At 33.8% G+C, this 12,117-nt stretch overlaps 1 protein-coding gene across 1 annotated transcript in view; it reads left to right on the forward strand.

Moving 5' to 3' along the window:
- The window catches only part of UNC13C (unc-13 homolog C), a 589,248-nt gene that overhangs the window by 398,928 nt on the left and 178,203 nt on the right, over positions 1-12,117 (forward strand). Inside the window, exon 21 of the mRNA XM_072738579.1 lies at positions 6,136-6,221. Within this exon, the coding sequence (XP_072594680.1) occupies positions 6,136-6,221 (86 nt within the window). The remainder of the gene's footprint in view (positions 1-6,135; positions 6,222-12,117) is intronic.

Raw genomic sequence — 12,117 nt, forward strand, 5'->3', positions numbered from 1 at the left:
TTTCTGATTCTGCCATTGATTTGTTTCATGTTTTAAGACACATTTTTTTAATTAAAAAATTATTTAAAGATTTTTATTTATTCATGAGAGAGAGAGAGACAGAGAGAGAGAAAGAGAGAGAGAGAGAGAGAGGCAGAGACACAGGCAGAGGGAGAAGCAGGCTCCATGCAGGGAGCCTGATGTGGGACTGGATCCTGGGACTTCACCCAGGGGTGAAGGCAGACACTCAACTGCTGAGCCACTCAGGCTTCCCTAGGACACATTTCTTAATCTCTAATGTTCTTGAATCTAAAATGAATATCATCAGAGTTACCTTTATATCTCTTCTAAGTATAAAAAAAGAAAGAAAGAAGAGAAACATCATTAAATATCTTCTGCTTTATTGGAGAGATCATGAACTCTGGGAAAATAGCTCAGTGCTGAAATTCTGAGCACCAATCACTTACTTGTCAAATGAGAATATTAATAATCAAATACAGATTTGTGAGAAATAAAAATTTTAAAAATATATACTTGGTAGAATTCCTATTGATTTTATTTCAAAAGAGAAGTGATTTTAAAAATTTTGTGGTAAAAAAAATATATGTATATGCATATATATATATATAATTCTGTTATTTATAAAAAATATCTTATTCAGCTTCACAGAGCCATAAGACAGAAAATAAAAGTTCTTATGTTTATGCATCATTTTTGTAAAGAAAATAAAAAAACATAAGAACCCGCCTTACTCAAGTCTTATACATTTTCAGTAGTTGGGTATATTTTTTTCTAGCTCATGTTCTCTGTACATATAAGCATAGATATTGATTTAATGTTTATTATGCACATATTAAATATATATAAATTGTATTTGTTTTGCAATATGTTGATCATATTATGTATACTGATTTGTAATTTGCTTTGTTATGTAACACTGCCTGATAGGCATCTTTTTGTGTCAATACAAGTAAATCTATCCTGTTCTTTTTGATAGTTGCATATTATTCTGTGATTTCATATAACATCAGGATGATGTAGCCCAGAGAGGGGACTCCTGGGATATAGGACAGAAAGGAATGGGAGTAACAAGGTATTGGAATTGCATGAGCATTGGAAGCCCATAGAGTGTCATTAGAAGACCTTTAAAAAACAGGCTCGAAGAAGTCCTAATTTTTTTACCATATTTTTTAAATTTTTATTTATTTATGATAGCCACAGAGAGAGAGAGAGAGAGAGAGAGAGGTAGAGACATAGGCAGAGGGAGAAGCAGGCTCCATACAGCAGGAGCCCGACGTGGGATTTGATCCCCGGTTTCCTGGATCACGCCCCGGGCCAACGGCAGGCGCTAAACTGCTGCGCCACCCAGGGATCCCTTTTTTACCATATTTTAATGTTTCTAATCTCAAATTTTTTCAGTTAAAAATGTTCACTATTTTATGAAAATTTCATTATTATAAAGGTTAAATATCTCTTTTCCTATGTTTTTTAAGCTTTTGTGTTCCTCTTTTTAATTTTTTTTTTAATTTTTGTTTATTTATGATAGTCAGAGAGAGAGAGAGGCAGAGACACAGGCAGAGGGAGAAGCAGGCTTCATGCACCGGGAGCCCGATGTGGGATTCGATCCCGGGTCTCCAGGATCGCGCCCTGGGCCAAAGGCAGGCGCCAAACCGCTTCGCCACCCAGGGATCCCTGTGTTCCTCTTTTTAAAGCAACCATTCATTCCATTAGCCATTTTTTCTAATATTCATCTTTTTCCTATTGATTTGTAACAGTTTCTTTTATATTAATACAATCCCTTTGCTTTTTTATATATATTGTATATGTTTTCCTAGTGTGTTGTTTTTATTTTAAATGGTGGCTTGGTTTGGTTTAGGTTTTGGCCATGTTGAAGATTTAATACTAGTGATATGATCCTTTAACCCACAGTTTTTCAGGAATGAAAATTTCACTTGACATTGATGGATTATGCAACTGAGAAAGTCTTGAGATAAACAGCTAATTTTTAGATTTCTTGTTTTGAAGTAATCTCATTAAAGCATCCATATTAAAGGAAAAAATCTTTTAGGATACGTTTGGAGTCTTTTTTTTTTTTCTGGTAATTACAACCATTAACTGGGTTGCACAGCTTATCTCTTCCATCAATTGATATTTTTTTATCTCAGTGAATTTCTTATGATATACACATGTGTTTACTAGGAAAGCATGTTGGATATGTGATGACCCTCTCCCTCAGAAGCATTAACTAGTTTAGAAATCGGTGAAATAAAAAACACATAGTCATATAACTAATCAGCATTAAGATATAAAATATGTTTATTACCCCAAAAGTTTCTTCATACTCCTTTATAATCAACTGTTCTTCACACAAGCCACTGGCAACTGCTGATATATTTTCTGCTGCTTTTTGTCTTTTCAATGTATTGGAATCATGGTACGTAGGCTTTCAAATCCAATTTCTTTCATTCAGCATTATTCATTTAGTACTCATCTGCATTGTTATATGTATTGATATTTTATCCCTTTTTATTGCTTGATAAATTACATTCTGTGAATCTATGAATCTATTCCTGCTGATTTATCCATTCATCAGTTGAAGGACATTGATGTTTGCAGTTTTTTGTGATTAAGAATTAAGCAACATGTACAATTTTTGCTATAAATATAGTTTCATTTCTCTTGGATAAATACCTAGGGGGGCACTTCTGGTTAAATGTAAGTTTAACTTTATAAGAAATTGCCAAATTGCTTTCCAGTCTGATTCTAACATTTTCTCAGCCAAAAATGTATGAGCACTCTAGCTCTCTGCAACCTTGCTAGCCCTTGGTATTGTCAGGATTTGTTTTGTTTCATTTTGTTTTTAAGCTGTTCTAGTAGACATATAGTGGTATCACATTATAGTTTTAATTTGAAAGTACCTAATGGTAATGTTGAACACATTTTCATATGCTTATTTTTCATCTAATTATCTTCCTTGCTGAAGTGTCATTCAAATTCTTTGCCTGTTTTTGAATTTGGAAATTTTTTTGTTATAGAGATTAGGGAGTAATTTATATATTCTCGGTAAAATTCCTTTATCAGATATGTGTTTTTGCAAGCTGTTTGCTCCTATACCATTGCTTATGTTATCATTTTCTCAACAGTACTTTTGAAAAACAGATTTTAATTTTCATAAGGTCCAGTTTATCAGTATTTTATAATTTGAACTTTTTGCATCACATCTAAGCAACCATTGCCTAATACAAAATCATAAAGATTTGCTACTATGTTTTGTTTTAGAAGGTTTTATAGTTTAAGGTTTTATATTTCGGTATGTGATCCATTTTGAGTTAATTTTTATATTTTGTAAAGTATGGGTCAAGGTCTATTTTTTTGCATATGATTACCAAATTAGTCTAGGACAATTTGTTGAAAGCTACCATTTCCCCCATTGAATCAGTGTGACATCTTACTCAAAATTAAGTAAACTTGAATTTGAAGATGCATCATCTTAATTACTATATCTTATAGTAAGCTATGAACACAGGTGATGTAATGCTTTAGCTTTTTTTTTTTAACAACACTTTTTGTTCTTCATCTTTTGCTTTACCATGTAAATTTTAGAATCACTTTGTCAGGTTCCACCAAAAAAGAATCCTACTGAAATTCTGATTGAGATTCATTGAATCTTTAAATCAACTAGGGAAAATTTGACATACTAAGAATACTGAGTATATCCATTCACAAGTACAATATATTTTTTTCATTTATTTAGGTTTTTTTTTTTTTTGTATCTCTCAGTACTTTGTAGTTTGCTTCATATAAATCTTGTACATATTTTCTCAGATTTATACCTAAGTATTTTATAGCTTCTGGTGCTATTATGAATGATACTATTATTTAAATTTCAAACTCTAATGGTTCATTGCTAGTGTATAGAAATACAATTATTTTGTATATTGACTTCCTATTCCATGACCCTGCTGGACCAAGTTAGTGGCTTATTTTTTAGTTTTTAGGGTTTTTTTCCCTGAGGATTCCCTACATAAATAATTAAGTTGTCTGCAAATAGAATTTTATTCCTTCTTTTGCTATCTATATGCCCTGTCTTATTTGTTTTTCTTGTCTTTTCTTAATCTCTAGGAATGCCAATATAATGTCTAATAGGAGTAGTGATATAAATATCACTGCTATGATCCCGGACTTAGTATGAGACCATTAAGTATAATGTTAGTTGAAAGTTTTTGTTCTCTTTGTAAGGTTGACTTCCCTCTAACTTCTAGTTTTCAGAGTTTTTATTTGTTTGTTTATCATGAATGAATGTTAAGCTTTGTCAGATACTTATTCTGTGCCTACTGAAATGACAACAAATTTTTCTCTTTTGTCCATTAATACAATAAATTACACTGCTTCATTTTTGAATGTTGAACCAACAATGCATTTTTGGGATAACTCTCTCTTGATAATGATGTATAATCCTTTTTATATATTGTAGGATCTTATTTGCCATTTTTATTGAGGAATTTTTCAACTATTTTTATGAGAGATATTATTCAGTTTTCTTTTTACATAATGTCTGTTTTTCTAATATCAGATCATTATAAAGTGACTTAATATGTTCTTTATTCCTGATTTAAAAATTAAAATAACCAATTTCCTCCTTTTATGAGCTTAAAGCCCTCTCGTTATGTTCTATCACTTATAATTTTGTTGCTACATAATTGTTACATAAAAATTAATATGCTACATATTGTGTGATGTTAGTGGCTATCCACAATGAAAACTGTTGAAATAAATTACTTGCCTAAGGTTATTTTTATATCCATAGAGTAAACTTTAATATTGAAAACTAATTTGCATATATTCGGGTTATATTAATTTTTCCCATCATAGAAAGTTTTCTGAGTTTAAATACTTGATAAATGTACAGATTCTGCATTTAAGCTTTGAAATATCAATTGACATTGTTAGACAAATTGATGGCAGTTGGTAAGGGATATCTGATGAAACACACTTGCTTTCAGTGAAAAGTTGGGCTAGAATAGTTTTTTCTGTGTCAGTGTTTTGTTTTTCTTACTTGAGGTCATATTGAGGTCATGTTAATTAGGCAACACTTCCTACTGCATTCAGAATTGTATTCCTCTTTTTTTGATTTAAACTCAAAAATATAAAAGAATGTGAGAGCTATTTTTGTTTCTTAACATATTTTAGTATATATTATTTTTTGTATATATGTATATATTAAATATTTGTTAGAACAGAAAATACTTTCAGTCTTAACATAAAGTTAAGACAACCCTCTGCCATCAAAATGCTTCAGTTGTTCTTTCTGAGGATTTAGATTCCTTAAAAATATGGAACTGGTACAGTTCTGAAAGTCCTAAATTTATTGTGTTTAAAAGTAAGGCTGATTCATGTTTTTCAAAATGTATCACTGGAGTGATAGATAACCTGTAGCAATGTTTTTGGTTATTGGCATGTGGTATTTTCAATATAATGAAAAGACTTAGTCATTGTATCTATTGGGTTTATATTACTAGGAGACTTATCCTAAGACTGAAAACACATACAAACAGAATGCATATTTAGTAGCAGTAGGAATCTTAATCCTAAAGTTTATTTGATCTAAAACACAGACATGCTTGGGATTTCTCGAGTCTTGGTTAATGGGTCCTCAGTGGGTCATTTTACCAGAGCAGTGAGGAGCCTTCTCAAAAAGTTTATTTTAAGCAAATAAAGAATGGAAGCACTCAAGTGTGCTTTAAGGAAAATGGCTAACAGATGAATGTAAGGTGTTGTTTTGGGTATTACCTGGTGTCTGGTACTCAGAGTATTATGCTCTATCTTCAAAATTGAGATATATGAAAATAGAGTGCTTGGTAAAACTAAAGGGACTCTTTAGAACAAATGCATAGCCTAAGACATCCATCAGAAGCCCCAGGCATCACTACTTCAGATTCATGTTAGGGTATCTATTTTCCCAGCACCAAATAACTGTATTTATTTCCACACTCTGGTATGTAGCTTTTCCTCTACCTGTGAAAGTTTATGAAGAAAAATCTAATAAATAAAAGTATGAACTATATAACAATTACTGTGGCATATATGTCAAGCGACATATTTCATTTTTTAGGCACATTTCTCATTTTGATGTACTAATATATATGTTTGTTTTAGATTTCCTCAAGAACTGAACATGGGAAAAATAAGTGCTGAAATTATGTGGACCCTTTTTGCTCAAGATATGAAATATGCACTGGAAGGTAATTATAAATATCCATATGTCTTAGAACACGTTTTAGGTAAATTGTGATTTTTTTGTTCTTGATTTTAAATGTAAAGAATTGATGCATTAAAATGCTGTGATTAATTCTAAAATTTATTTCCACATTGTAGGCAAATAGAAGTCTCTGAGTATATAAAAGCCCTAAAAAACATACATGTTTAATCAAGTCATCTAAGTTGCACGATCATAAGTATTTCACTCATACATAGTATAATACTCAGATGTATGCGTACCATATGGCAGTTCATTTACCAAAGCAAGCCATATTGAAGCGTGAGTAAGTAATATTAGTCCAGAAATTTGTCTAGATAGAGTTGAAAATTGTATCCATGGCTATGAAAGTTAAAATCTTACCAAAGTTTTCAAAAAGACAATGGCAAGGCTCTTTGCCAGAAACTTTGTTCTCAATAAGTCCAAATGTCATAAGGGAAACAGAGATCTTAAAATAGAACTCTAGGGGCACCTGGGTTGCTCAGTAGGTTAATCTTATAACTCTTTTGGTTTGGGCTCAGGTCATGATCTCAGGGTGGTGAGATCCAGCCCCCTATCCAGTGTGGTCACCTGTGCACTCCGCATGGGGTCTGCATGGGATTCTTTCCCCATTCCTCTCACTCCCTTTCGGCTCCTCTCCCTGCTCACATGCATGCATGCATGTGAGTGCACATATTCTCTCTCTCTCTCCAAATAAATAAATAAATATTTACACATATACATATATACATATGTATATATATATTTAAGATATATATCTTAAATAAATAATCTTTAAAAAATAAAATAGAACTCTAAGTTAAAATATTTTGTCAAATATCCTTTGAGCTCTCACATTGCTTAGCGTTAGAGAACCAGAAGCCAGCCTAGGTTTCCTGTCCTCTAGGAACTTACAGTCTAGGGGAAAACTTTCTTTCTATTTGTTCAACAATATATATTGAGCCCCTAAATGCTAAATATCCATCCTTGTACTCAGGGAGGAGGATAGAGCAGTGAACAAGATGTCCATGGTCCCTGCCCTCAACAAAATTATGGAGGGAAGCCACAGTTGATATGAGGTGATTGAGGTTAATGATAATAGAATGTCTGGAGGAAAAGCATCTAACTCATATTTGGGACAGGAGGACAATGCAGACTTCCTCTGAAAAAGTGTTATTATTCTGACAAAGATCTGAAGTACAAGTAGGAGTTAGTTCTGGGAAGAGATGAGCAAGAAGCATCTTTGTGCTGTCCTGGCAGAGGACAGAGCATTGGCGATTAAAGTGAGCACAAGGTACATTTGAGAAAAGTGCAGGCAGTCCTGTGAGCAAGAGGTAGCAAGAAGAGAGGCTGGAGAAATTGTCAGGGACCAGCATGCAGGACCTGGTGGGCCATGGTGAGGAGTTGGACTCTCTGCTAAGAAAACAAGAAACGGGGACGCCTGGTGACTCAGTGGTTGAGAGCTTGCCTTTGGCCCAGGGCGTGATCCTGGAGACCCAGGATCGAGTCCCACATCGGGGTCCTTGCATGGAGCCTGCTTCTCCCTCTGCCTGTGTCTCTGCCTCTCTCCCTCTCTGTGTCTCTCCTGAATAAATAAATAAAATCTTAAAAAAAAAAAAAAGAAAACAAGAAACAGTAAAGGGATTTCAGAGGTACATATCTTGTTCAGATTTGCAACTTAGAATAAGCATTTTGACTGTAATATGAAAATGATTAATAGGTAAGACTGGTTCAGAGTTCGTGCTCATTGTATCACTGTTTTGTTTGTTTTACCTTTGCTAAAATGTAAACATCATGTATCAACCCCATTCTCTTTGGTTTTTTTTTTTGCCTCCCACCAACCACATCCTTTCATACCACTCTGCTTCAGTTCTCTCTCTGAAATCTAGGAGACTCTTAAGTCAAATGGCAAGCACCAGTACACTAGGCCAATACGTTTCTTCAACTAGCATGTGCTCCCTTGGTTCTATTCCTTACACTCCCCCATCCTTCTCAAATGTCTTTCTGGCATCTCAAACTTTATAAAATCGACAAAGAATTCTTAATTTCCCCTGTCAAAACCCACTTCTTCCTCCTGCACATATTGCAGTGACCATTTATCCAGTTACTCAAGTCAAACATGTAGGGTTTTTGTGGATTCCTTTCTTTTCTACATCACATTCTAAGTTCTTTGGGCTTTTCCACCAGCTGCCTTATTTCCTTGACTTCTCTTCCCAGCAGTCTTCAGCAGTAGCCATGTGGGACTCAGTTTAGTGTCATTTCCTCTCAGGATCCAAAGTCACTGCCAGGAATAACCTTATTATTTTAATCGGTTGTATAGCAAGCAATTACTATCTTTTATTTGTGTCTGTGAGTGTACATTTTATTGCTTCTGAACAGTCTGTTTTCTTCACCACAACGTAATTTTTCTGGCTATAGTGATACCTACAAAATAGAAACTACAGTAACTCCTTGTTAAATAAAGACTTTACTGGGTAATCCTAGCTCACTGGAGTAGGAAGCAGAGGAGGAGAGACTTCCACTTGTGATCTTTTACTGTGTGATGTTGAGAACATTCCAAGAAGTCAACAACTTTGTGTGTCATCACTCTGACCTGTAACGTGAAACATTCACATTGGATCAGAGGGGTGGGCAATGGACAGAGAGACTCCTGCCCACATTTTGGAAGAATCTGATTATTTTAAACCATTCCAAGGTGGCACTACTTTCCAGCACACATTTTATTTAGGCAAGTCCTCTCTTTGCTCATGTAGAAACATTTGTGTAACTAATGGATGTTTTATGTTCCATTTACTTTTAAAAATAAGTAGTTACTTTAAAAAATTAAACATAGTATTTCTGTTAAGGAATTTAATCTCAAAAATTCAATATTTGTTCAAAACATCGATTAAAACAGGAATGCTACAGGTAAAGTGTCTATAACTTTGATTAGATGCTTACTGATTATAGATTAAAAATTTTGTATAAGCAGAGTATCCCAAAATGCTGAGATTGTATCATCAAAAATCAGATCCAAGACCAAGAGTAAATAATCTTGCAATTATCTTAGCTTTTTTTTGAGACAAGAGTCTCCTTCTTAAATTTTATTTTTTACATAGCAGTTTTATTAATTAATTATTTTTAAATAGCAGTTTTAGTAAGAAGTAATTTGTATACCATACAGTTCAACCAACTTAAAGTGTACAACTCAATAGTTATTACATTTGCACACTCACACAGATTTTCAAGAAGGCATGATAAATATAGAAAGGGAGTAACATGGATTGCAGTTTATGATTTACGCATCTACTTCTTACACCAGAAGAGAAGACTTTTGAGTTCAAAGATTGTTTTTCTTCATTTTTGTACTTATTGAACTGTAATAGAAACTCACTATGTGTTTGTTTACTTGAAGTGAATTGCAAATGGGACAATCCTATACATGGCACCTTGGAGACAAGGATAGAATACCTGCCATGTTCAAACTAAACATTTGTGGAATTGCAAGTTGGGAAACAACAAGATATCTGAGTCTGGGAAACCTAACTTCAGAAAGCTTTATCATGCTTTGCAACCTTGGGCAATTATGCTCCTTCAAACCTTGATTTTCTTTTCTATGAAAAAGGCCATAGGAGTCCCCAGGTTGGTGAGAGGATTGCACAATATGTTAAATGCACTTTTCAAACAAAAGCACTATGCTAATGGGATGAGACTATCACTATTTTTATATAAAGAGGAAAAGATCTGTCAAATTCTCAAAGCAGTCTCCTTCAGGGGTCATTTAAGGTTTAAACCCCTAGGAGAATATTCATGTGAATTTACTCGCTTTCTCTCCCTTCTTTCTTTTCAGTATTTCAGTCTAATAGGTGGCCTCAAAAAAGGTACTCTACCCTTTTAAAAAATGTGGCATGAATAATAATTACTAGAGAAAATGAGGACTAAGAATGCCTCATAGAGTAGAGAGCATATACTTAAAACACTTATCTGGAAGGTTCTTTTGCACATTGATAGTAATGTCTGACTCTCCCTATTTGCCTTCTAGAACATTGTTAATATTGACTATGGAGTAATGCTTTGGACTGTTGATCTAGAAAGATTCTGTTATTACATAATTTGGGCTACATAGTTCGTCTTGTGACTAAAGTACCTTAGCCCAACTTGTGAGAGACTGTGATGAAGTCAGGTCAGCAGAGAGGAACCAGTTAGAACTTCAGGACTTGTAGCTCTTTGGAGCTTTTTGCTCTACTTCATGAACTGCTATAAAAGAAGTAATCTAATTTAAAATAAAACAACTTTTCCCAAACTTTACTCAATCTGTATGCGCCGACTTATTTTGTTAACATTTGACATTGGCCATCTTACAAGTGTGATAGTAATTCATTTGCTCACCATGGTGATAACTTATTGAATAAAACCAGCATAAATTTTACAAATTAAAAGAAGATGTACTTTATGTGAAAAAGAGAGCACAGGAAGGGAGAAAAATGTGAAACAAAGTTGGTTTATGGAATTTTTTCTAAATAATTTATTCTAAAAACACTTATAGTCTTTACTCTGGCAGGTACAAATGTAGGTTTTGCAGTAATTTAGACCAAGGTCTGAGTTCAGGCTTTGCTACTTTCCATTAACTTCTTGGCTCTTATTTTGTACAATTTATTAAACTCAACAAGCCTTACTTTCCACTTGTATTAACAAGGGACAAAAATACCTACCTTATAAATTATTGTAAGGAGAAATAATAAGACACAGAGAGATGGGTGTGAAGGGGATGATTTCCTAGCACATAACAAATACTCAACAAATATTAGCCATTATGACAGATTTGAAGATTATAATTTAATAAACAAGAACTTGGAAATGATTTATAATACCACCAAAATGTTTAGATGCCTATAAGTGACTAAAATGTTTAATTGGTTATTCCAGTTGACTGCAGACATTGAGTTTGTCATCTTGATATCCACAAAATTTGGTTGCCTGCCAATTCTCAAATCAGGACAGTCCTGTTCAGGGCACTTGATTGTGTAACATATGTCTGTTTCTTCAAAGTCTTCATTATGAGCAAACCCTGCTAGGCCTCAAGATAGCAGCCAGATGGTAGACTGGGTCCACAAGGATTCAGGTGGTTTCTAATTAATAGTTCTGTAAGAGTGTTTGGGATTCTTTTAAACACTGATTCTTAATTTGGGATTTGTGGCTGATCTTCAAGTCCTATCCTGAAATGGCATCCACATTGAGGAAGGGGTGGGATGGGAGAGGGGTGTTTAAGGCATTTGTCACATTCTTAAATGAATCTTTGAATAGAAAAACAGTCAGTGAAAATCAATTGGTGAAAAATTAGTTTTACTTTAATCACTTAGGCCAAGATAAAATTAATTACAATATGTAACACACAATTGTCTTTCACCTAGCATTAATAAAGTCTCCCATATCAGTGCTCCTCAAGCTTTAGTTTCCCCACTTGTCTCCTGGGAATCTTGCTAAAACATGGATTGAATAGATTTTGGGGGGGGGGGAGATAGTATACTCTTAATTTTTAAGAAAATCCAAGATGATACCAGGCAGCTGGTTGGTGCACCATCTACTGAGTATAGCAAGGCTTCAATGCTGTTGTTGAAGTAACATGATATTCTGAACAGTTTGCCTTTTTATGACTGATCTTTGTTGTCTGCTATTTAGTTATCATGTTGGACCTCACCAATAGAAGAAAATTCTCAGACTGCTTTTGTAGTTTTTCAGCATATCATCATCCTAGTAAGCACATCTATGGCCATTAATTTTTCTTCACACTTTCCCTGTGCTATCTAATCTTAACTTATAATTCAAGTATTTTTATATTAAATATCTTTGAGTGTTCTTCACTCTCTTCATATTTATTGTTTAGGTCTTCTCTCAAAGAAGTATGATCTCTCTCTATTGCTCGT

The sequence above is a fragment of the Vulpes vulpes genome, chromosome 15 (genome assembly GCF_048418805.1).
Source record: "Vulpes vulpes isolate BD-2025 chromosome 15, VulVul3, whole genome shotgun sequence".
Taxonomy (NCBI): Eukaryota; Metazoa; Chordata; class Mammalia; order Carnivora; family Canidae; genus Vulpes; species Vulpes vulpes.